The sequence below is a fragment of the Lonchura striata genome, chromosome 1 (genome assembly GCF_050655825.1).
Source record: "Lonchura striata isolate lonStrDom1 chromosome 1, ASM5065582v1, whole genome shotgun sequence".
In the NCBI taxonomy this organism is placed as follows: Eukaryota; Metazoa; Chordata; class Aves; order Passeriformes; family Estrildidae; genus Lonchura; species Lonchura striata.
In genome coordinates, this window is record NC_140703.1 from 115,848,240 (window position 1) to 115,872,686 (window position 24,447).

A 24,447-nucleotide genomic window follows, 5' to 3' on the forward strand; every position below is an offset into this window, starting at 1 on the left:
CTGGATCCCTGGCAGTGCCCAAGGCCAGGCTGGACACTGGGGCTGGAGCAGCCTGGGACAGTGGGAGGTGTCCCCATGGCAGGGGTGGCACTGGATGGGATTTGAGATCTCTTCTAGCCCCAGCCATTCCATGATTCTGAGATTATTTGGTTTTTTCATGTAGAACTGGAAGCTTTAGATCCAGGCATTCACCTACGAATTCCAAAGCTGCTTGTTGGGCAAGTGGGTTGCAGATTTGATGACTGCAACATCTTAAGAAAAAAAAATCATTTAAATAGATGTTGGAAATATGTTGAGCTAAAGCACAATCTGTGAAATATACATGCATATTACTGACTTTAAACTCATTTTGTGTGAATTTTCTCTCTGCAATGGTGCCCAGATCCTTTTCAATCAGCATGAATGTGAAATCTTAACAGAATTACAGAATCATTGAGGTTGGACAGGACTTCCAAAACAACCAAGTCCCAGCTGGGCCCACCTTGTCCCCAGCCCAGAGCACTCAGTGCCACCTCCAGGGGACACCTGCAGGGATGGGCACTGCAAAGCTCCCTGGGCAGCCCCTGCCAGGGCCTGAGCACCCTTTCCATGGGGAAATTGCTGCTGCTGTCCCAGCTGAGCCTGCCCTGGCCCAGCCTGAGGCCGTTCCCTCTCCTCCTGTCCCTGTTCCTGGAGCAGAGCCCGACCCCCCGGCTGTCCCCTCCTGGCAGGAGCTGTGCAGAGCCACAAGGTCTCCCTTATTTGCTGTCTTCAAATTCACTTCTTTTTCCCCACACCTTCATCCCATCCTTAATGTAACCATTTAAGACTCAGACCAGACCAAATTCTGTTTCAAACATGTTTCTCTTCCAAGCTTGGGTCTTCATAAAACTGTTCGCCTCTTTTGTAGATTTTTTAATTCAGCCTCTGTCCATCTCATCTCTTTCTTGGAAGATGCAATGCTCACCAGCTCTCAGCGTTTTTATTGGGAATATTGTGATATTTAGCAACCGAGGGTTGCTTTCCTGAATTATATGAACATTTTAAATCTTCAGTGTTCACTGACAAAAGGCTCCAGTTCTAAAAATTTTACCTTAAAAGCCAAGATACAGACCCAAAACTCATTGGGTTAAGTACTTTTTTTCAACAAGGCCTGAGCCAAAACTCTCTGGTCATGTTTCTGATTTGTAAGCTGCGATTCAGATGTTTTCTTGTCATGGGGTTAAATCTCATTCCTGAAAGTGTCAAGAAATAAAGTTGGCAGTTTAGCCTCTTGGAGAAATGTATTTGCTATGTAGTAACTGTGAAAAGCTTCACTCATATTTAAAAAAGCTTGAAAATATTCAAATTTTGCATCACAAAATTATGATTATATAATCACAAGTAAAGAAAATGCATTTCTATTTATATTTTTGTAGAATTTTTCCCTCCAAATATTGCAATTTAGGGCTTAAAGTCATTTATTACACTGCAGAGGATCAATTTAAGATGCTCTAGGTTACTTGAGAAAGGTCAGCATTAAGTGGGGTCTGTGAGACCCAAGGCATTGCTTTGCTTTTTTTTCCCCTCCTAATTCTCTGTTTCTTTCCTTAGTGAAAAAAAGAGAAATTTAAAAAGTTGAGTAAAAAGCTGATTTAAAATGTTGCAAAAAGTTTCATATTAAAGTCTCATCGTAGAGGTAGAAGGCAGTGGGATGTGATATAGTAATTAAGATGACAAGAAAAAATGCTAAATTTTCTGTAAAAATATTCAGAATTCACAATGACATGACTTTAAAAATAATGGAATTTCAGGGAAAAATATGTATATTGCTTGTCCTATCTGCCTTCTAATTCACAAATATTTTACTGAAAATGGAAACCAACAGTGCTTTTAGCTGACTCCAGAATTTAGGTTCAGAGGAACATAAGGTTCAGTAAGATCATGGAAGTTGGCAGCCACCATTGTTAAAAAGGAAGCTTGATAAATCCTGAGAATTAACTCTTTGGAAATCCTAGATAAATAGGATTGGGATGATGCTGAAAATGAAATTTCTAAGCCTGATAAAGACAGTAAAACTAGACTCTCAGAAGGAGGGACTTGATTTAAATTTTATTTTAAATAAATTTCCCACTACTCCATGAAGAACTGAAGCAATAATTATCAGTGCCAGTCAGTGCTGCTAAAAAACCCAAACCAATGTGAAAGGTGGGTAAACAAAATCTGTTGAGGAAGTTCTTTGAGAAATTAAATGTCCTAAGGAAGACATAGTTTTCAATTTTTTTGAAGCTGTCAGCTTCGTATTAGACAGACACTGTCAGAAAAGAAAACCAAAGTCATTATATTGTGAATTTTCATGGAAGTCAGTATAAAGTATAATCCCCAGTGTTCCAGAGATCATTTACAATCACCAGGCTTGTTTAAATGAACGAGAAGGTGACCAAGCAGAGGAGAACAGAGGCCCAAACTTCCAAAAACAAGTCTGGATTTGCAGACAGAGAAGTGTTGTGCAAAATATTTGCTATGCAAAATACAAATACAAGCTTCCTGAAGGGAGGGTGTGCACAGGTGGGGTTGGTCTCTTCCACTGGGCAGCAACTGGCAGAACAAGAGGACACAGCCTCAAGCTATGTCAGGGAAGGTTTAGGTTGGATATTAGGAAAAAAAATTCACTGAAAGAATAATAAAATACTGGAATTGTCTTCCTAGGGAGGTGGTGGAATCACCATTTCTGGATGTGTTTAAAAAAAGACTGGACATGGCACTTGGTGCTATTGTCGATGTGTTGGGGCATAGGTTGGACTTGATGATCTTAGAGGTCTCTTCCAACCTCATTATTCAGGGATTCTGTGATTCTGTAATATTGCCTCAGTTACCTCTGGGGTTCCCAGATTCCCTGGCTGAGTGTTGAATTCCACACCTGCCCCGTGCTCCAGCCACCAGAACCCCCTGGCATCACAGACTTCAGCCTGGTTTTCATCACTCATGGTCTTTCCTTCACCAGGTTCTTCAGTCTCATTTTGCACTGCTTCATCTCTTCCTCTGATTTCTTTTTCACTCTGATTGCAGTGACTTTGCTTCATTTAATCCTCAGCTGCCCTCAACTTCTAAACAAACATTTGTGAAGGACAGAGATGGTTTTACACAGTTTGTCTCTCTTGGAAAGGGAATTTTCACAAGGGATGGAGGGACAGCACCCAGGGAATGGCTCCCACTGCCAGAGGGCAGGGCTGGATGGGAGATTGGGAATTGGGAATTGTTCCCTGTCAGGGTGGGCAGGGCTGGGATGGAATTCCCAGATTCCCCTGGATCCCTGGCAGTGCCCAAGGCCAGGTTGGACACTGGGGCTGGAGCAGCCTGGGACAGTGGGAGGTGTCCCTGCCATGGCAGGGGTTGGAATTGGATTATTTTTAAGATCCCTTTCAACCTAAACCATTCCATAATTCTATGATCTCCACACAACCCATCTTACACCCCTTTCCAGCTGAAACACAGTTCACCCAACTCGTCAAATTCTGGTCCTGTTGAAATATTTCTAACATTTGCTCACGAGGGAAAATCTTCCCCTCTGAATAATGAAAATAAAGGGGGGAAACAGTCCCAAATGTACCATCAGCAGCCTCTTGTTTGATCCTGTTGTTGCTGGATGGGACATTTTGGCTTTTTTATTTCCATGTGATGGGTGCTGACTCTGGCAGAGGTCTGGGAGAGAATTTTCGGTTACATCCTCACCGTGATGTGAATAAACCACTCTGTATTTTAAGAAAAAGACAGTTTATTTTCAGTTTATTCTCCATCTGAGACACTTTAATTGTGATTTTCAAAGCTTTTCTATTTCCCACAGAATTTTCATTAATGGCCTTTAAGAGCTTTTTATCTAACTGGAAATGGGACATTGTTCTGCTCAGCTGCTAAAATTGCATGGGCTGCCACCAAGCTCAGTTAATGCTGAAGTTCTTCTAGTGCTCTGAGAAATATCTATTAATTAGATGCTCTTAGCTCTTATTTGCAAATAGTTCTACTTATGGCAATAGAGGTGCTCATATGAAAGATAAATTTGTAATGCAGAATTTTTCTTAGCTACCAAGTTTTAAAATGAGCAGTGTGGTTTTTGTTGCAAGGAATGATGATTTCACTGGCACTTCAAAAATTCTGTAAAGCTTATAAAAATATCCTAAGAGATGTTCCTAGAAATACAGAATCAGGAGCTTGGGAGTTTGATATAAATAAGAACTAATTTTTCAAATAACTGACTTAAAAATATTCTTTGTACATGCCACTATAGTGTTTTTTTTGTTATATATTGGCACAGTCACCAATATTTAATGTACTCAGCATACAAAACCTATCTGTAGAAAAATGTAGAATATAAGAAGATGTGGCAGGAATGTTAAATATTTCTAGCAAATGTTTTCTCCACAGTTGTGTCTGAAGCCTGAAGCTTCAGAGGGTCATAAACAGCTTTAAAACACGCGTGGTCAGTGATGAAATACTCCACATGAGGAAGCAAAAAACTTTACTGAAGCTTTAGATCTGTTTTCCATATTCTTACAAAAGAGTTGGTTTCTAAAGGTCTGTTTTAGATTTAAGTCTCACTGGAAGTATCTTATAAGAAAGCTTTTATATGCTTAAAAGATGTTCTGAAGAGTCAGAGTTGCCCTGATTACACCAGTGAAGTGTTTCTGTTAACTCTGATGGAGCAAAGTGAATTTGCTAATTGTTTAGGTAAAATTGGCATGTGAAATCCTCAACAATCTGTGTTTGGCTGGCTGAAAAATTACGGTCCTGAAAAACTGATTCTTTGAACAGATGCTCAGTTCAGACACAGATGCCAACAAGAAAGATGGAGAGGGACTCTGCTGGGGCCTGGAGTGACAGGACAAGGGGGAATGGCTTCAAACTGACAGAGGGCAGGGCTGGATAAGATTTTGGGCTGGAATTGTTCCCTGGCAGGGTGGGCAGGGGCTGGGATGGAATTCCCAGAGCAGCTGGGGCTGCCCCTGGATCCCTGGCAGTGCCCAAGGCCAGGTTGGACACTGGGGCTGGAGCAGCCTGGGACAGTGGGAGGTGTCCCTGCCATGGCACAGGGTGAGATGAGATGAACTTTAAGGTCCTTGTCAACCCGAACCATTCTGGGACTGAGGCTGGACACCTCCATGTGCATCAGAATTAACTCCTTGCCTTGCATCAATCACACCCAATTACAGAAGCCTCATTACCTGCATGTGTTCCAGGTGAGCTGAATGATCTCTTAATACAAGAATAAATCTTTTCTTGGTCAAAGTCCAAACTTTAGGCTGCCAAGTTCTCAGGGGGAAAATAAAACACAAAAAGCTCCCTTCCTGCTGTCATGTCAAGAGAGCACAGGGTGCCCAGAGCTGTGGCTGCCACATCCCTGGCAATGTCCAAGCTCAGGTTGGACACTGGGGCTTGGAGCACCCTGGGATAGTGGAAGGTGTCCCTGCCCACAGCAGGGAGTTTGAATTAGATGTTCTTTAAGATCCATTCCAGCCTGAAACTTTGTTTTTCCTTCCCCTTTGATCAGGTTTTTCTCTTTACCTTCATTCCACATCTTGCCTGTCATGCATAGTAGCCTTTCATTATTTATTATTTTCTGGTCATTCAAATTGAAAAAAATAACCTCTGGCATGGCTGTGGCAATCACACTGCTCACACTTGAACTTCTGCTTTGTATCTGTTTCCCTCAGCTTGTGTCTCTTCTGTGTTAGCCTGTAAGCCTTTTCTGACAAGGTCTGTCTAATCCTTTGCTTCAGTTCTGTGCCCAAGAGAGCAGAATTTATTTCTTGCATTTATCACTGCATAAAACTCATGGTTAGTAGATACTTTTGAGGCACTGTAAATGTCCTTTTTGCTGCAGAATTGCAGCAGTTTAAGTGCAAGTGCACAGTAGGAAGTCAGCACATTGTGACATGAATGTTGCCCCACATCTCCCTCTCTGCAGAGTGCACCTTTCATGGTCAGGTCCCACTGACAAATGTTGTGTTTGGGTTTTCATTGCACTGACTGCAACATCTGTGGGTTTGCATCTTTTATCAACAGAAGAAAGGAACCATGTTTTTCTCTTTTATTGCAGAAGCAATGAAAAAATCTACCCAAAGATTTCAAAGCTGGTCAGATTCTTGATTTCATGGATTCAGAGAATAGTTTGGAATGGAAGAAACCTTGATGATCGCCCAATTCCAACTCCCTGCTGTGGGCAGGGACACCTTCCACTGTCCCAGGCTGCTCCAGCCCCAGTGTCCAGCCTGGCCTTGGGCACTGCCAGGGATCCAGGGGCAGCCCCAGCTGCTCTGGGCACCCTGTGCCAGGGCCTGCCCATCCTGCCAGGGAACAATTCCTTCCCAATCTAAGATAACTTTACCTTCTTTCAGTGTGAAGCCATTCCCCTTTGCCCTATCACTACATATCTTCATCTTCCAGCTCTCTTGGATTCCCTTTAGGCACTGAAGGGGCTCTGAGCTCTCCCTGGAGCTTTCTCTTCTCCAGTTGAGCACCTCCAGCTCTCCCAGCTGGCTCCAGAGCAGAGGGGCTCCAGCCCTGGGATCAACTTCATGACTTCTTCTGGGCTCTCTGCAGCAGCTCCAGCTCCTCCTGTGCTGGGACAGGGCTGGGGCAGCTCTGCAGGTCTCAGGACTCTCACCTGAGCACAGGGACACAATCCCCATCCCTTTCCTCCTGCCCCAGTTGGGGGATCAGCCCAAGCCACACTTTGGGGAAGATCATTCCAATTGCGTTGATTCCACACTAGTTATTTTCTTACTTGAATAATGCTCATGGCCAGAAAGGCTGAAATTATTTGTTCCTTCCTTATTTTTATTCCCTCAAATACAGGAACAGGATTTTAAAATGTCATGGTAACATTTATCATTTTCTTTTATCACACGTGTCTCAATGAATGGTTTTATTCCTGTGGGAGCTCAGTCCATCAGTTTTCTTGGCCTTCTGAATAGCAGGAGCATTGGAGATTGCTCAGGTGAGCCAGGAACTAAATGAACAAACTCATCTGGTTTTCCCTTTGTACCAAACAACATCTATCATTTCGCTTTATTTAGTCCATACTTTGATTTTATTAGATTGCAGAGAAGCATAAACGGTGTCTGTTTACATTCCTTACTGATTCAGCTTGAAATGCTGACCAAGTATGGCTTGAGGAGTCTATAAAAATGGGGTCGTTGCTGGCTCTCAGACGTGTAAAGGTGTTCCTGGAAGCTCCAGACCCAGAGTGCAAATCAGTTAAGCCTCCTCGACGATTTTGAAACCTCAAATCCTTTGAAATAGTTGGCAACCTGCCTGTTGCATATTTACAGTTACACAACTCACGACTCTTCCCCTCTGTGACTTCTAAAAGTTCCTCCTTCCTTTTTTTCTCTAGGTCCCTTGGCAGCATCACCACAGCCCCTCTGCCTCCCTCCTGCTCTTCCCCCAGCCCTCCTCCCCTTTATCTCTCTCTCCTCTTAGTGTGGCACATTGTTCTGGGGAAATGGGTTGTTTGGAGTTCACACTTTGTTTTCCTGCTGTTTTTCTGGGAAGCTGGACGTGGCACGAAAGATATGGGAACAGCTTGTAGGAGATGGGTTTGTTTGGGGAAACAATAAAAGAGAAACAGCCTGCATACCTCTCTGCCTCTCCTGGATGTTGGAAGGCCTGGATTACAGTATGGAAAGACATTTTTGGGTTCATTTTTTCAATACAGCCCAAAGAAAAGCGAATAAAAAAATATATTTTTAGCGTATCTTAAGCTTTGCATCCACCCAGCTTCATTTCTTGTTGCAATGTGTATTCAACACTTGTTTGTGAGGTGTGGAGAAAAACCACCTTATAAAACCATCATGAAGGTTTCTATTGCTGTGGTAAATGCAGATCACAGTTCTGGACAGGAGATTCCCTTCATTTGCGCTGATGTTCTCAGTTCACTTTTCCATCAATGGCAGCAGCTGATTTTTTTTGTCTTTCTGGAGCTGATGTTGATGCAGTTTCAAAAATCAGTCAATGTCAGAACTGCAGGGTCTGGAGTTTGACTGATAACTTTGATAATTACTCCTTTGGAAGAAATATTGCCACAGGGAAAAGCTGCAGGATTTTTCTTGCCACCACATCAAAGATAGTGCCACGTGCATTTTCCTTTTCTTCTTCACATGTAAAATTAAAAATGGGCCACGAGCTGTTTCTGCTGCATGTGAGATTCAGCAGAGAGCTGCAAGCTCCTACAACCATAAAATGGTTTGAGTTGGAATATAAAGGTTAAATTTGCCAGGCAGATCTCTAAAAAAAAAAGGAAAAAGAATGAAAGAGTTGAAATTTTTCCGACGTAATTGTTTATAGTTTGCGATTTTGAAGATTTTATTTAGAAAGACATTGCTTAAATGAAGTAATAAGGACTTAGTTTAAAAGCAAAAGCACAGGTATAAATGGGATTAGATATTTTTTAAAACTGCCACAAAGCAATTTGTTTTGTGCGCGTATGTGAGAGTTTCTTTTTGGGATGGTTCTGTTTTGATTTATTTTTGACAAACAAAGAATGTTCACTTTGTCTGCCTTAGATATGAAAAAACAATTTCTTCTGATCCATTGGTTTGGCTACTTCTCTAAATGCAATATATCAAAACCAGTATCAATTTCTTGGATTGATTGTAGTTAATGTTTGAGCTAAAATAACAACACTCTTACATTATACTGGTTCAGCAGAGTAAATTAAATACTCTTGAAGAAAAGCAGGCACTTAACTTTATTGCTGTTTCACTAAACACTCTCCTGTGTTTGCACCCAAAGAAATTACTTAATGCTGCAACATTCAACTCTGTCTTAATTTCATTAGTCATGTTTTGTGGCAGATGACTAAAATAATGTGTGCAGAAGTATGAATCAAGATATTCATTTATAAACAATTATAGGAAAGTATGCTGGGCTATACACTGCAAAGGTTATCGTGACAGGAAGTCATATTTTACATACACAGTGGGCATATTTGGAAAGTTCATTCTGAATTGAAAAGGATTACCCATCTGAGCAATATTCCATATGCTCCTGAAATGGGGAATACCATGAGAGGCATCCAATAGTACATATGTATATATCCAGTGTATACATGGGAGCTCCAGAGTAAAAGGTGTCTGAGGAAAAGCAAGGGAGAAAAACATAAACAAAAGATTTTCTGTTCCAGTGCTGCGCAAAGATGGAGAGCACTGTTAACAGAGTAAATTTTTTTAAAAACAATATCAATTTGTGGTTTAATTCCATTTGTCTAATGTGGAGAAATCAGTAAAATATATAGAATTATAGAATCAGAATGGTTTGGGTTAGAAGGGATCTTAAAAATCATCTTTTTCCCACCCCTGCCATGGCAGGGACACCTCCCACTGTCCCAGGCTGCTCCAGCCCCAGTGTCCAACCTGGCCTTGGGCACTGCCAGGGATCCAGGGGCAGCCACAGCTGCTCTGGGCACCCTGTGCCAGGGTCTGCCCACCCTGCCAGGGAAGAATTACATCAAGACAAAATACACTTGGAAATGAATGAAAACATCCATAGAAATAAAGATAGCTCAAGCAGCATGTCCAGAAGCTTTTGGGCAAGGAGATTCACAAGAGTTGAATGTGGTCAGTGCTCTCTGAATAGCAAAGTGAAAGTTTTAAATAATGTGAAGGTGAACACAGGTTTAGTGAAGGTGTTAGGGCATGGGCCGGACTCGGTGATTTTTAAGGTCTCTTCCAACTTGGTAATTCTGTGAATTCCCTGAACCATCTGAGATTTTGCCAGCTGCTTGGGCTTGCTCCCACACCCAGCAGACCCCCTTTTGTTTCCCTGCCATTTCCTTGGGCCAGGGGATATTTGGAGCTGAGGCTGCCCCGTAAGTGCAGAATTCCCAGCAGGAAGAGGAGTGACCCCCGGGTGACACAGCCACGCTCACCCTGGCGTGTGCACGTGCACAAACACCACGCTCAGAGCCCACAGGGAAGTGATGGGTCACCGAGGAGCTCAGCTCCTGGCCCCCATCCAAGTGCTGCTTCCCTAATGCTCTCAGCCATTCCTAAAAAACGAAGCTTCACTGCAAAGGAAGCTCGTTTGGATGCATTTTTTTCTCCCCAGGTTTCCTCAGTTCAGTGGTTGTTAAGATCTCTTCATTCCTTCCCATACATGTTTAATCACTTGGCTGATGAGCTTGTCCTTGGTGCATGCTATGCTTTAAGGAAATGTATTTTAACGCCTCAGTTATTTTTACTTTAAAATTTCCTTAGAGATTGAGGGTGGGATCCTCTAAAAATGTTCATGTGTACATATACTTAGGAGTGTGTGTATATAAATATATATTATATACTTTAAAAAAAACCATATATATTTATATATGTGTGTAATATATATATTACATATGTATATATATGTGTAATATATATAGTACATATATATGTGTATATATGTATATATAATATATATACATACAAATATATATGTACATTTATATATATAACATATATAAACATACAAATATAAATGTGTATATATATATATATAACATATATAAAATAGGACTATGTAATTATACATAAAATTTATCTGTGGTGGGTCAACCCACCACCATGAACAAATATTAAATGTAGCAGGACAAATTATAAATGTAATATATAACCTTATAATTTTCCTTAAATAGTAGAGAAAAGAGTTTCACACGGTACCATAATACTGGGCAGATCTATTGAATAAGGCTAAAAAAATAATGTTAAAAATTTTCTCAGTAAAGTTTCCAAACTTTATTGAGGGTAGTTACTGTGTACAAGGAAAAGCTTTAATTCTAGACAGAGAATAACTCTGATTAACACACAGTAATTCTTGAAGAAACCCCAGTAAAGGATATTAAAAGGAATAAAGAAATGGATAAGACTGATGGTCTAGAATGGGATCAGTGCCTTGTTTTGGGCACTGCTTGGTCCCAAGACTCTCTCCCAAGGTTCTTTCCTGGTATAATTTTGATCTGTTAGCTCCTAGCAGGTGTGTGCAGCCTCAGTTCCCTTCCTGTTGGGCTCTGGGCCACTTTACAAACCTGCAATCTGCTTTGCAAAACAAATTTTTGCTGCAAAGGTTACTTAAAAAAAAAAACAAACTACTCAAGATGTTTTTATTTTTAAATGAAGTAGAAGATTGGCTGCTCCTTCAGATTGATACAGTCCTGTACTAGAAAAGCAAAGTAGCAGAAACAGACTAGCCCTGGGCTGAGATAGGAATTCGAGGGTTCTATATCAAATTTTCCTCAGTTTTCTAGGCATTTTGAAGGCCTAGAACGCAACAGCCAAGCATGAAGGAGCAAAAATTTTAAGCTTTCAACATTTATAATTGACAATACTCTCAAGATGAAAAGAATGAGAAGTCTATTGTATTGACTGAAAAAAAAGTCATTCAAACATCACTGCTCGAGCTCTTTCCATGGATGGAAGTGCTAAAATAAGCATACAAAGCTCCAGTTTCTTTAAAAATGCAATATATTGTATGCAATATACAATCTGCAGGATATATTTGTATTGTTTCCAGCCCTGGTGATTTAAGGTTGACATAATCATTCAGGAATACGTATTCTGATCATTGTGCTGCTGCAACCCTGCACCCTCTTCGTTCAGCTCGTGGTGCAGCTGATAAAACCTGCTGCTGCCTCAGTGTTTTAAATAATTTTCCTGCACTTTGCTCATGCAGGATGAGATTTTTGAGGTTCACTTTCACTCAGGAGCCTGCTGCAATTCTCTGGTCATTGTGAATGGGCAGAGATTCTTCCAAGCAGCTTGAAGCCCACTCAGGTGTTGAGAAGGGCTGAAATAGGTGCAGGGTGGAAGTTTTCATCTCTGTGGCATCTATAAAAGAGTTTCCTACTTCCATATATTAAATCTTGGTGCTAAACTATTTATTTGCACTTTGCTGACAGATAAAAACTGTAGATGAAATAACTGATTGTGAAATGGTAACTCTTTAAATCAGGTGCTCCTGCCTGCTCTGGAAAGGGCTCTACTCAGTGTGATAATTTTAATGTGTGAAATACAGGGTAGTCCCAAACACAGCACACAGCTTGGCACGAGGAAGATATGTTTTCTAAGACCAATTTTTAGTAATTCTGCCCACAGTTTCACCATCTGCAATAACAAAATGGTGATTTTTAAAATTTATTTTCTGAAGCACTTGCAGACATGGAGTTGAATGGCTCATGCTGCGAATATTACCTTATGGTTTGCTGACATTTCAGGAATGACAGTTTATTAGAAATTGTGATAAGGCACCAGGGTCTGCATTTAAATTTATAGTATTTCAGAACTTGTTCATTAAGACAGAAGATATTAAGCCTTTGGGCTTAGCCACGAGGCCTCTGCCCACGTTAGCGCTGAAGTCAGAGTTACGCAAAGAGCGCTGCAGGATCAGGCCTCAAAAACATCTGCTGCCGTTTCCCAGAAATTAATCTAGCCTGCAATTCCATAACATCAGTGTGATGGATGCTTGATTATTCCTTTTTTCAAGTGGGCCTCCAAACATCCTTGTATTTTTCTCAGCAAGAGGTGAGGAGAGCTGATAAGTGGCAGCACCGGGCTTGTGTTTGGATTAACACGGAGTCTCCAAGTGCTCCCTGAAAGGAGCTGGAGGATGTTGGCTGAGCTGGCAATCAGATTCTCATGGGTGGAGGTGAGGACAACATCTGTCTTTCCTATCTTGTACTTGCCAAGGCTTTTTGTTGTTCCTGAACTCTCCTCATGAATATAATATGTGGGTTTTTGTCTGATCTAATGAATCCAAGACTCGGAGATTTAGAAGGAAAACATATTCCAGATGTGTGTTGCAATTCCTGACTCAGGTGACTGCATTTTAAGCAGTAACCTTTTCCAGTATGTTCCCCACACCATATTGAATATCCTTCTTCTGCAAACGGTCAGGACAGACTTGTACAAGCATCATGATTAATAAACTACAGCAAGGCAAAAACATCAATCATTTGCCTTTTTGTTTCACCCAGTTGCTGCTGGATGCAATGAATCTGAGGCTCAAAGGCTCGGCTTTGGAGCAGGGCTGCAAATTTTGGCTCTTGAAGCAGTTCAACCCCAGCTTGTTTCCTCGTGCAGTGGTGCCTGTTGCAGACGTGAGCAGAGTCTCAGGCTGGAAGAGTTCCCACTGCTCGGGGAGGTTCTGGTGTCCAGCCTCTCCTCCAGCCTGGAAATGGCATTCCTGGCCTGTTTGAAATTAGGTTTTCACTCCAGATGAGCAGCTACATCAGAAGATGCAGTCTGAGGGAGGATAGGGTAGAAAAGCAGCAAGCAAGAAGAGTGACTTGCTCAAATCGTGTGCCCTCTGTACTCTCCTCCACACTCTCACCTGTCCTTTCTTTCAGCAACAGCTGTAATTCAATTTACAAACTGTTGGAAATCAAAATGTCCCTCAGACATTTTTGGAGGTTTCAGGCCCTGGTCAGAAGCATTTGAGACCCTGGCAGGCAGCTGGAAACAGCTGTAATTTTGAGTTTGAGCCATAGAATAATTTACCAACTTTACAGGGAAAACAAGAATTCACAAAAGTTTGATATTATAGTAAAAGTAGTTACAAAGTAAAGGGAAGAATTTTTTAGTATTATACAAGGAGGTTTTAATACCTGTACAGGGGGTTTTTACTTTGTACATAAGGGTCAGAAGTTTTAAGATGGAAGAATATAAGCCAGTCTTGTTCCTCCTCTTTCTTCTTCCTTGCCTCCATGTTCTTGATAATGTTAGCACTCATAGATTAATTTAGAATAAAAGAGCACCATTTAATATAAATAATAAGTATTAAAAAAAACTGTAAACATTTATCACATAATGTATCATGTAAAAAAATAACAGCAGCCAAAGAGCAAAAAAAAAAGTCAAAAAGAGTGTCAAAGGTGTGTGTGCCTCTGCCTAAGCTGCTAACCAAACCACAGTAACCAAAGAAGACAATCTTTTAGATAGCTTACAATAAACTACCTTAAGACCAAACAACAAAAAACTGCTAAATTTTCTTTAAAAGCACATGTTAGAAGAGAAACTTTACCACCACAGAGAACCCCTAAACCAAGCCTAAGTTCCATCAACAAACCTTCAATAACCAATGGTATCAGGTATACAAGGGACACTGAGAGCACTAAAGCATGGAAACACTTAAGGAGCTAATTGCACGGCCTTGATGAGAACAATCTTCCCTCAAAAAATGCAGATCCTCTCCAAATGTGACTGCTCATTAGAAAGTTCTAACATCTGCAAAACACACGCTGGTGCATTACAATTAATCCTCATAATAAACAGTTTGGTGAAAGTTTTTGTATAACAGCTTTTGGTTTAATTTAGAATGAAAATAAGTTGCAGGATGTCAGAATTCTTTGTAGAACAGAGAGGGTTTTCTGACCTGTGGACATCTGAGAAATGATAAGAAACAGCCCATGTCTGAATGGACTGTGGCTGTGGAGAGGTCAAAGCTTGTGCTTACCTATGTATTATCATTAAATCAGATTAGAGAAGAAATATGTGTTTACATCATTGAGGAGAAATAGTATAAAACTGGTGTCGAAAAATAGATTGTATAAATGCAGTGCACATGGCAAAGTTAATTAAAAGTTCTTTATTGCAGTGTTGTTGTAAGCGAAGGGTAACAAGTCCTTTTGGGAGTCTGGGAATGCTGTCTGAAGAAGCAAAAAATGCATTTTATTTCTCTAGCATCTCGATGTACAATGGGGGGTTTTGTTGTGTTTGTGTCCCCTCATTCATCCTCCTCCTTGGGTGGAAGTTCTTGCCCGACCACATCTAACCTGGACTTGGACACTCCCAGGGATGGGGAATCCATAATTTATCTGGGTGGCCTGTCCCAGGGCCTCACCACCCTCACAGCCAAGGATTTCTCCTGAAAATATAACATAAACCTGCCCCCCTTCAGTTCATGAAAAAAATACCAACAAAACACATCACAGTTTAAAACCATTGTCCAGTCTAACCCCTGGGTTAGAGTGGCCTCTAAAATACTTTAAAATCCTGCTACCATGTTTATTCCCCAATATCCCTCATTCCAAGCAAATCCTAATGCACAGCCACACACCTTCTTGTCTTGTGTAGCCATTTCTAAGTTTTTTTCTCTAAGTTTGACCAAACTTTAGAGAAAAAAAAAAGTCTTTGTCCTGAGTTCCTGACACTGCACTTGAAGGAGAGGGCAGCTTGCATGTGCTTCTCATGATGGGAACTACTTCAATCACATTTCCTGTAACTTCATGTTTCTAGGCCAAGTAATCTTGCATTTGATTAAGTAAACACCTTTGTCCTAATGACTTTATGCCTACTTTAAAGGCGTTGCTGTACCTATTGTTCTACAGATTTGTCAGTCTGTTATTCTTTTCCTTTTTTTAAACTTATCAGTGAAGTGTAAGTCAAAACCAAACAGAGAAATCGTTTTGTTCTTTTATCATTAGTACGGAAAGTCCAAAGGAGAGGCCAGGTTTGCCATAGTACAAGCAATTAAAATATAAAAAGAATATAATGAAGGAACGCGAGTTTGTTTGGGTTATGTGGGTTTTTTTGGTTGTTTTTTTTTTTTCCTGTGATGTCATGAGGGGAAATATGTGGAGAAAGGAAGATGAAATAAAGAAAATTCATGTTCAATATTGACCTCAAATACCAACAGCTCTACTTCACAGACTTCCATGAAAGACCCTTCCTGCCTTTTCCTTTAAGCTCCATGTGTTCTTTTCTTCATATCCCTTTACTCCAATTATTAAGTACTAGTAATTAAAGGCTTTATTTCTGACATGTCATGAGAATATGTTGCATCATGTGAAATCCAGGAAGATGACCCATTCACTGCTAAAATTATTGTCAAAAAGGTCCAAACCTTTGCAAAACTGAAAGAAGCCTGTAATGCATCTATTTTGTAATAATTGTTAATGTTTACATTTCTTAATCCCACTTATGGCTTGATGTTGCCAAACTGCTCCAGAGACAGCATTAATATGGATGAGAAAAAGAGATTAACATGTAAATGAGTAATGAAAAGCATTTACTAGGAATAGAACTGGCATCCATATGTAATAAAACCTTGCCAAACATTGTCAGCATTAATAGCTTTGTTTACATTTACACGTGGCCAGACCATGCCGCTATTTTTTTCATGCTGGTGAGTTCTGACAATTTTTATATTAGATTTGGTCCAGGAGCTTGCATCTGTGATTATAACACAAAACAGATTTTGAAGTCCCTGTATTTAGGAAAGAGATAACCCGCACTGCTTTCTGTCAGCTGTTCCAGCACAGCAGCTTGCTGTTGGAGCCTTCCTTTCAGAGCTCACAGTTTGGGGACACCAAGTTATGCCCATTATCAGACATTCCTGTGGAACTGGGAAATGCTTCCTGTTGCTGCTATTTCCATGCTTTTCTCCAGGATGAGATTCAGGGGTGGTTCGGCCAGGTTGGGTTCTGGTTGTTCAGCATCCCTGGGTCTAGCAGTGGGTTCAGAACAGCCTGGGCCACAGATCCTCACCTTTCAAGTGGTCTAAGTTGATCCCAGGGCTGGAGCCCCTCTGGAGTAGGCTGGGAGAGCTGGGGGTGCTCACCTGGAGAGGAGAAGCTCCAGGGAGAGCTGAGAGCCCTGCCAGGGCCTGAAGGGGTTTCAGGAGAGCTGGAGAGGAACTGGGGACAAGGATGGAGGGACAGGACACAGGGAATGGCTCCCACTGCCAGAGGGCAGGGCTGGATTGGGAATTGGGAATTGGAAATTGTTCCCTGGCAGGGTGGGCAGGGCTGGGATGGAATTCCCAGAGAATCCCCGGATCCCTGGCAGTGCCCAAGGCCAGGTTGGACACTGGGGCTGGAGCAGCCTGGGGCAGTGGAAGTGTCCCTGCCATGGCAGGAGTGTAATGAAGTGACATTTTAGTTCCCTTCCTACCCAAACCATTCTTTGATTCTCTGATTCAAGATCACTGAGTGGAAAGAGAGGTTGAAGAGGACATGAGGGTAACCCCAGCATGGGCCACATTCTGTAATTGTGCTGACTCCTCAACATCCTGCAAAGGCTTCGATGCAGGATTTGTACAGTTATTGTCACCCAGGGAGGGGGGTCCATGTCCTGCTGTCCTTCCAGACCGGCCACCAATGTCAGAGGGTGCTGTGGAGTGCACAGTAATGAGCCTCCACACAGCGCCCGACCCACAGCACACAAAGCTGGCAGGAGCTCCGTGATTCCTCCAGAGCCTTCCCAGGCCTGTCAGCGAGCACTGACTGATAACCAGCAGGATGGAGAGCAGATGAGTGCTGCTAACCCACAGCCAAACTCAGCCTGAGCTTGCTTTCTCCATGAATTCTCCTCTGAAGCGTGAAGTTTCAGTCTGTCTCTTGGGCTCATTTATGTTTGTCTTGTTTTGTATCCATAGTTGTAGATTTTCACACAGCCCTAGGTGACTGGGTTTGTATTTCCAGCATTTACAATGCTCGTCAGGAAGTTTAGAAGTTTGCATTTTCCCTCTCAGGCAGCATAATGGACACCCACAGTACAAGCAGTGTTTGTTGTCATTAGTAATGCCAATAAAAAGAAAACCCTTTTTTTTCTTGTTCTTTACATTTACATCTTTATTTGTCTTTTACATCTTTACTTACCATAAATATCCATAAATTAGCTTACATTATGTGGATTCATTTTTAATAGGAACCAGAAAACTTTTCTTTGTGTCACTTTTGTGGGGGAGAATGAGAAATAAATCCATTAGATAGTGCTTGATGCCTGTCCATTAGCAAATGTTTTACAGAATTAAATAATGTTTTATTTGCAATCTGTATAAGCTTTCTCCTGTATAATTCACACTTTAGTGTATTTACTGGAGCTAACTGTTTCAAAATTAACATTTTGTTATGTGTTTTTAATCTCATGGATTGGGGCAGAAAAGAGGGAACTGTGCTTTCAGTAGTGTCAGGCATGGGATGCATTGTGATCATCTGGCCAGACTGTGCTTGTGTACACATATATATTTAATTTTGGGGAGTTATTTGATGAAAAAATCTCATGGACTGCTGAGAAAGAACTCTTTATTTTCCTTCCAGTGTAATATCTTCTTGCTTTAGTTCTTGTTACATGATCCCTGCTACTTTACTATCCAAGCACATTAAGTTTACTGCTGTCTCTCAGTGGAGCCAGGGAAAAATCCTTGGGGAGCAAGGCACCAGTGGCCATCTCCCATCTCTCATATTTTGTATTTATCCCTACTCAATTCCCACAAATAATTTTCTTGAAATTTAGTTACCTAACTCTTCAATTGAGTCTTTTGGTAATTCTCTTCTAAAATACATTGCCTTATATTTTTTCACCTCTTGATACTGTGGTCACTCCTGTTTTATCTACAGAGTATTCTGCTCCCTATTTCCCTTTCCCTTTATCCCAATTTTTGAAGGCCTTAAAGAACTGTTCAAGTTTCTTCATTTTCATTTGAAATCTTTGTCTTTTACAAGATTAAAATTCTTCATGCTCAAGTTGTTGGATTCTTCTCCTCTTTCTGGTTTCTTATTACTAGTGTGCCTTCTATTTAATTTCTCCTTCTATGCACTCCTCCCATTATCCTTTGTGTGAGCTTTTCCCATGTCCTTGAAACAACCTTCTACCACCACTATGCCAACCATCAAGACCCTCCCCTTTCAAATCCATCCTTAACCCACATTATTGCTTTTCACCTGCCAGTGACCATTTCTCTGTATCATGGACTGTAGACCTCTCAGCAAGGAAATAATAAAACCAGAAAAAGATAAATTAAAACACCAAGGTACCAGTGGCCATCTCCCATCCCTCATATTTTGTATTTATTCAAAAGGCCATCTCCCCTCCTTGGTCTGCAGGTTTTCTCAGAAAAGGCTCTTTAGAAAACCTTCAGCCCACCAACAGCAAAGGTTTCTGCCATGAGAGGCATGACAAAAAGGGGAGGTGTTATCCTGGCATCCTTTTTGTCTCACAGAAACAAAGAGGCTGAGGTAGCTGGTTGCAGGTTGGTGGGAGACTGTGCAGAACCCAGAAGGTGGCAACTGAGAAGTCACTGGTGGCAGCCCAGTGTTGATCTTTGCACTCAGGTGATGTCTGAAAATCAACAGTAAAAGGTGCAGATCGCTGCCTGAACCCTGTGTTAGTGTTAGTAATTCAATCATGAGTCTCAAGGAGCTTGAAGGGCCTGAGATCCCACTCCCCAAACCCTGAGATTAAGGGGTGATCTCAGTTTTCATAAGCAGTAAGAAGCTAGAAGTGACGTCCTCACCTTTGCAAATGCAGAGCAAATTATGAATATTAGCCCAGGGGCTCCCAAACCAGGGGGATGAAAAGGAGGAATGCAGAATCACAGAACAGAAACCCACAAGGATGAAGTCCAGCTCTTACCCTCTGCACAGAACATCTGCAAGGGTCACCCCATGGGTCTCAAAATGAGCAAACACTGATTTTTAGGGCAGCGTGTGACTGCTGGAGCTCGGCAAAGCCCTTTTCCAGCAGCCAGAGAGGGTGGGAGCCTGCAGACAACCACCCGTCCTCCCAGAGCTGGGGAACTCCCATCCCTTTTTCTCTCTCCCTTCTCCCCTGCCGACAGGACCATGCATTTCTGGCCTTCAGCAGCAGATCTGGCAGGAGCACAGCCCACCCACGCTGCCTCATGGAGCTCCCTGCCCCGAGCCTGGCTCAGGATTCCCCCCACCCCCTGATCCTTGGCCCCCACGCTCGCAGCCATGGCCAGCTGGCCCAGCCTTCCCCTCAGCTGCCATCATCCCCCGGGCTCACACGGAGCCTCCTCACCGGCCCAGGGCTGGGGATTGTCCCCACAAGGGCAGGGAGGAGGTGCTGGGCTGCCCCCCTGCAGCCAGGATGGCAGGATGGAGTCACACAGTGGGTCACCGAGGCTGGAAAAGCCCTCCCAGCCCTCCAAGCCCAAGCTGTGCCCGATGCCCTCCTTGTCACTGAGTGCCACGTCCAGGCGCTCCTTGGACACCTCCAGGGATGGGATCTCCAGCACCTCCCTGGGCAGCCCCTTCCAGTGGGGTATTCACACTTCCAGTGCTTGAATTTGCACACTTATGCACCTTGTCCCCCCAAAACGACCCCTGGAGAAAGTGGGTTTCCTCTGAATTCTGCTTTTGGAGGGTGCCCCCCGAGCCTGTGCACTGCTGGAGGACAGCAGGAGTGTGGCAGCCTGGACCTGCTCTCATGGCTGGGGAGTTATCTCAGGTGGGATGTGTCCCTTCAAGGTTTCAGCTCTTCCCACACTTCCTGATGGACGTGGTGGCCACAGGCACTGCCTCACTCACAAGACTCAGCTCCAGATAACTCAGGGAAGGAACTGGTGCCAGCAGGAACGTTTGGCAGCGGGGATAGAGGGTCACTGTCCCTCCCTCTGGTGTCTGTGTGGCCTCTAGACAGATGTGGTGACATCCTGCTGCCCTCAATGACCCCGTGCTGCCATGAAGAGCCCTTCCCACAGCTCCAGAGTGGGGTTTCCACCAGGAAGAGTTGCCATGAGAGGGAAGTGGCTGGTGGGCACGGTATCCCTGGATTAGAGCTTGTGCCCAGATCTCTTGGCTCCTGGTCCAGAAAGGATTTGGCTGGGTCCCTGAGGAAGGAAAGGAGGATCCCAGCAGGTCAGCAGAACCTGGCTTTCGGTTGCTCCTCTCAGGGGCAGCAATTTTTGCTGCATTCAGCAGATCTCACCCTCTGCATCTCTACTGAGACCCCACAGACCTGGGCGTTGCTGCCCACCCTGCCCTCTCCTCTGTTCCCAATGTTTGGTAGCATTTGTGCTTCTGCTCAGCTGCTCTGGGAGGGTCTCCCAGGGAGAAGTTCTCCTGTCCTCCTGTCATTTGCTGGCAACATCTGTCCCCACAGGTCCTCACCTTCAATGGCAACAGTGCCTGAAAACTAAAAGAACAGAACGGAATCACTGGGTTGGAAGAGACCTTTGAGATCATCGAGTCCAACCCAGCCTCAGCCCTGGCACCCAGTGCCACATCCAGGCTTTATTAAACACACCCAGGGATGGTGACTCCACCACCTCCTGTTCCAGTACTTTATCACCCTTTCCCTAACATCTAACCTATTTTTAACATGGTGCACGAGGCTGTCCACCTCCCTGTGAGATGGACAAGCCCTTTTTTCCTCGGGGAGCACTGTGATGCCTGCCCTGAGACGTGGCTGCCCTGACCTTTCTGTGGTTTGCAGGAAGCGTTATCGGTGGTGAGCGAAGACCAGTCCCTGTTCGAGTGTGCCTACGGATCACCCCACCTCGTCAAGACAGAGATGACGGCCTCCTCCTCCTCCAGTGAATATGGGCAGACCTCCAAGATGAGCCCACGTGTCCCCCAGCAGGACTGGTTGTCACAGCCCCCGGCCAGAGTCACCATCAAGATGGAGTGTAACCCCAACCAGGTTAATGGGTCAAGGTAATGAGGCTGGTGGTGGCTCAAGAACAGGGATTTTTGTGATGGGTGTGCCTCAGTTGTCCAAATCTGTGTATTTAGCACCATTTTAGGTGCCTCAGGATATCCCACCTGGCCACTGCTGCCATCCCAGAAGGCTCCAGGTTGCCCTACCTTGACCTGCCAGCCTTGTTCAGGTGTTACAGAGGGTCTAAATTGGTGCTACGGACACAAACTTCTCATGAGCTTGTGCAAAACCTTTCCTCTGACTGCTGATAATTTTGGGATGTGAATTTGCTTTGCACACCAGGTGAAAGAGCACATATTAAAGTTAATAATTTTAATTTTGGATGTGAACTTGCTTTGCACACCAGGTGAAAGAGCGCATATTAAAGTTAATAAAACGGGGATTTGCTATAGCCTGGAGCTGCACCATTGATCCATGGAAGGGTGTGGTGTGTGTGATGTAACACTCCATGGAAGCTGTCAAATCCAGCAATTTGGGCAGTTGTCTTTGCTCCAGAGATAACCAAATAGGGAAACACTGGAAACAAAATCTTGTCATGGCAGAGGGAGAGAACTGTTGATCTTTCCCTTTGTAGTTACTGTAAACGCAATGCCAAAAAGTGGAGTTGAATTTAAGAACTCATGCTGAAAAAACAACATAAATATGGAGGCAGGCAGGGGGGAAGAAAGGAACAGAAAAATAAATAACTCAACAGGCAGTAGCCACAGTCAATCTGTGCATTGCTGTTGTCTCAGGACATTTTTTGGGGAATGTCACCATAAAGGAGGCTTGTATCAGTTAGTCTGCAAAGGTATTGCAGTGGATTTTTGGATATTGGCTGATGGCTTTCCCAAGCTTAGGAGCACTCTGTGGGACACCTGAAGAAACACAATGAAGATGTTTTATTTTTAAGGAAGCTATCCAAACAAGTGCTTTCCTGTTTAAAATGCCTGCCTGTCAAAACAGTTTTCCTTTGGTGTTGCTGGAGGGCAGAGGTCCAGAAGAGTCAGTTGCTGACAATTGCTGGTGATGTACCAGTGGAGCCCGTGCTTCACATCTCTCTGTCACAAACACCTGAGCTTTAATCTCATCTCCCAGGGTCGGTTGGTCAGGAAAACCTCAGCCCTGGGCTCTGTGGTTGCTGTTCACACTTGCTGTGCTGATGTGATGAGCACCACAGGCAGGGCAAAGTGGTCTGCCAGCTTATCACACCTCCTCTGTTCTGTGGTGAGGATGGAAACTGTGCTGAAGTCAAATCAGAATTTCCAGTGAGTAGTCAAAGATTTGAGATATGTGGAAATAAATGGGAAGCTGAAGTTACCAAGAATTAGAAGAAGTCTTCTTATAAGGTTGCTTATTCAGAAGTTCAGATGTCTTTAATCTATTCCAACGTATTTTTAATTTTATTTTTGTGTTAAGCAAATGCACATGTATAATCATAAATTGTGTATTTATTCAAAATCAGTCTTGCTTGATGCCTAAAATTGCCTCTGAAGTATTCGTGCTGGCATTTCTGTAAGAGAACTGATCACAGTTTCCCTCAGTATAAATTCCATAAAGTGCATTAGGGCAGATAATCAGAGTTAATTGTCGCTGAGAGGTTTAGGGTGGATTTTAGGGAAAGGCTCTTCCCCAGAGGTGCTGGCACTGCCCAGGGAATGGGCACGGCCCCGAGGCTGCCAGAGCTGCAGGAGCCTTTGGGCAGCGCTGCCAGGGATGCCCAGGGTGGGATTTTGGGGTCTGGGCAGGGCAGGGGTGGCACTGAGTGACCCCTGTGGATCCCTTCCAACTCCGGATATTCCATGATTCTGTATTTCCTCCTTCTTTTTGCTATTTTCTATTAGTATGTGCACGTACTGAAGCACTCAGGACGATGCTGTGGCTCCCTGCACAGTCAATAGCAGGAGGTGGCTGCAGTTTCAGCTGCCAAAATTCCCCTTTTTGAGTAAAGGTGCCTTCATTTCCTTCAGAACTGCCTGCACCATCCTCATGAAATGCTTGTGCTTGTGGGGAGGGACCCTTCATCAGCAACTGGAGGGACAGGACCCAGGGAATGGCTCCCACTGTCAGAGGATGGGAGATTGGGAATTGGGAATTGTTCCCTGGCAGGGTGGGCAGGGTTGGGATGGAATTCCCAGAGCAGCTGGGGCCGCCCCTGGATCCCTGGCAGTGCCCAAGGCCAGGTTGGACACTGGGGCTTGGAGCAGCCTGGGACAGTGGAAGGTGTTTGTTTATTAATCTTGATTTTTTTACAGCCTTCCCTGTTGAAAGATCAATGCAGTGTTCCTAAATGGAGGCAGCAAGGAAAATTCTCACTTTGATACATGTCCTAAGGCATGACTTGCTGAGAAAAAAAAAAAATTGCTTACAAGCTATAAAAAAGATTAGCAGAAGAACAAAAAAAATATTGCATGCTCATACTAAACAAAAAACAATTTTAAAAATCATTGTCTTTATGAGACACTGTTTATTTCATCAGAGAAGTTTTATTTTATGGGGCCTAACTCAGGCCTGAAAAAATAGATCTTAACAGAGAACTAACACTGCCAATTAAGAAAAATAAATATGTTGTGGCATTTCTAAATCTCACGTACATGTGGGTATGTAATATATCATGTTATTGCACTCTGGGAATTGAAATGTGGTATTCCTGCCAGTTTTAGAGAAAACAAAGTGTATATCAGATTGTGCTACCTTGCCTTTCTGTGAGTTATTTTGCATTTTCTTTTCTGCAGAAGCCTTCCCCATTCTCACTCCTTTACAGTCCATAAACGTATTTCCCTAAATTATATAATTAAATTATAATATTTCCTCACTTCTTAAAATGCTTTTTATGTTCAATATTGCCACAAGCAATATTGGAGCTCTTGGAACTGCATTTCATTTTTATTAAAACTGTACCTGCCCTGTTTCGACCCATTTTAAAACCCAAGTTGTCCCAGAAGAATCTCAAATATGACCCCACATTGCAGAGCTGTGCAAGTGCTGCCCCGAGGTTCTCCAGGGCAGAGCTGAATAATTCAGGATGCAAAGCAGGGAATGAGATCCCACAAACTGGTGGCCAAGGAGAAATTAACTTTGCAAT

At 43.0% G+C, this 24,447-nt stretch overlaps 1 protein-coding gene across 7 annotated transcripts in view; it reads left to right on the forward strand.

The window, feature by feature from the left end:
- The window catches only part of ERG (ETS transcription factor ERG), a 141,851-nt gene that overhangs the window by 91,722 nt on the left and 25,682 nt on the right, over nucleotides 1–24,447 (forward strand). For all 7 annotated transcript variants that reach the window (XM_085560456.1, XM_085560446.1, XM_085560440.1 and 4 more), the window contains one exon: nucleotides 21,159–21,379. In XM_085560456.1, the coding sequence (XP_085416582.1) occupies nucleotides 21,159–21,379 (221 nt within the window). The remainder of the gene's footprint in view (nucleotides 1–21,158; nucleotides 21,380–24,447) is intronic.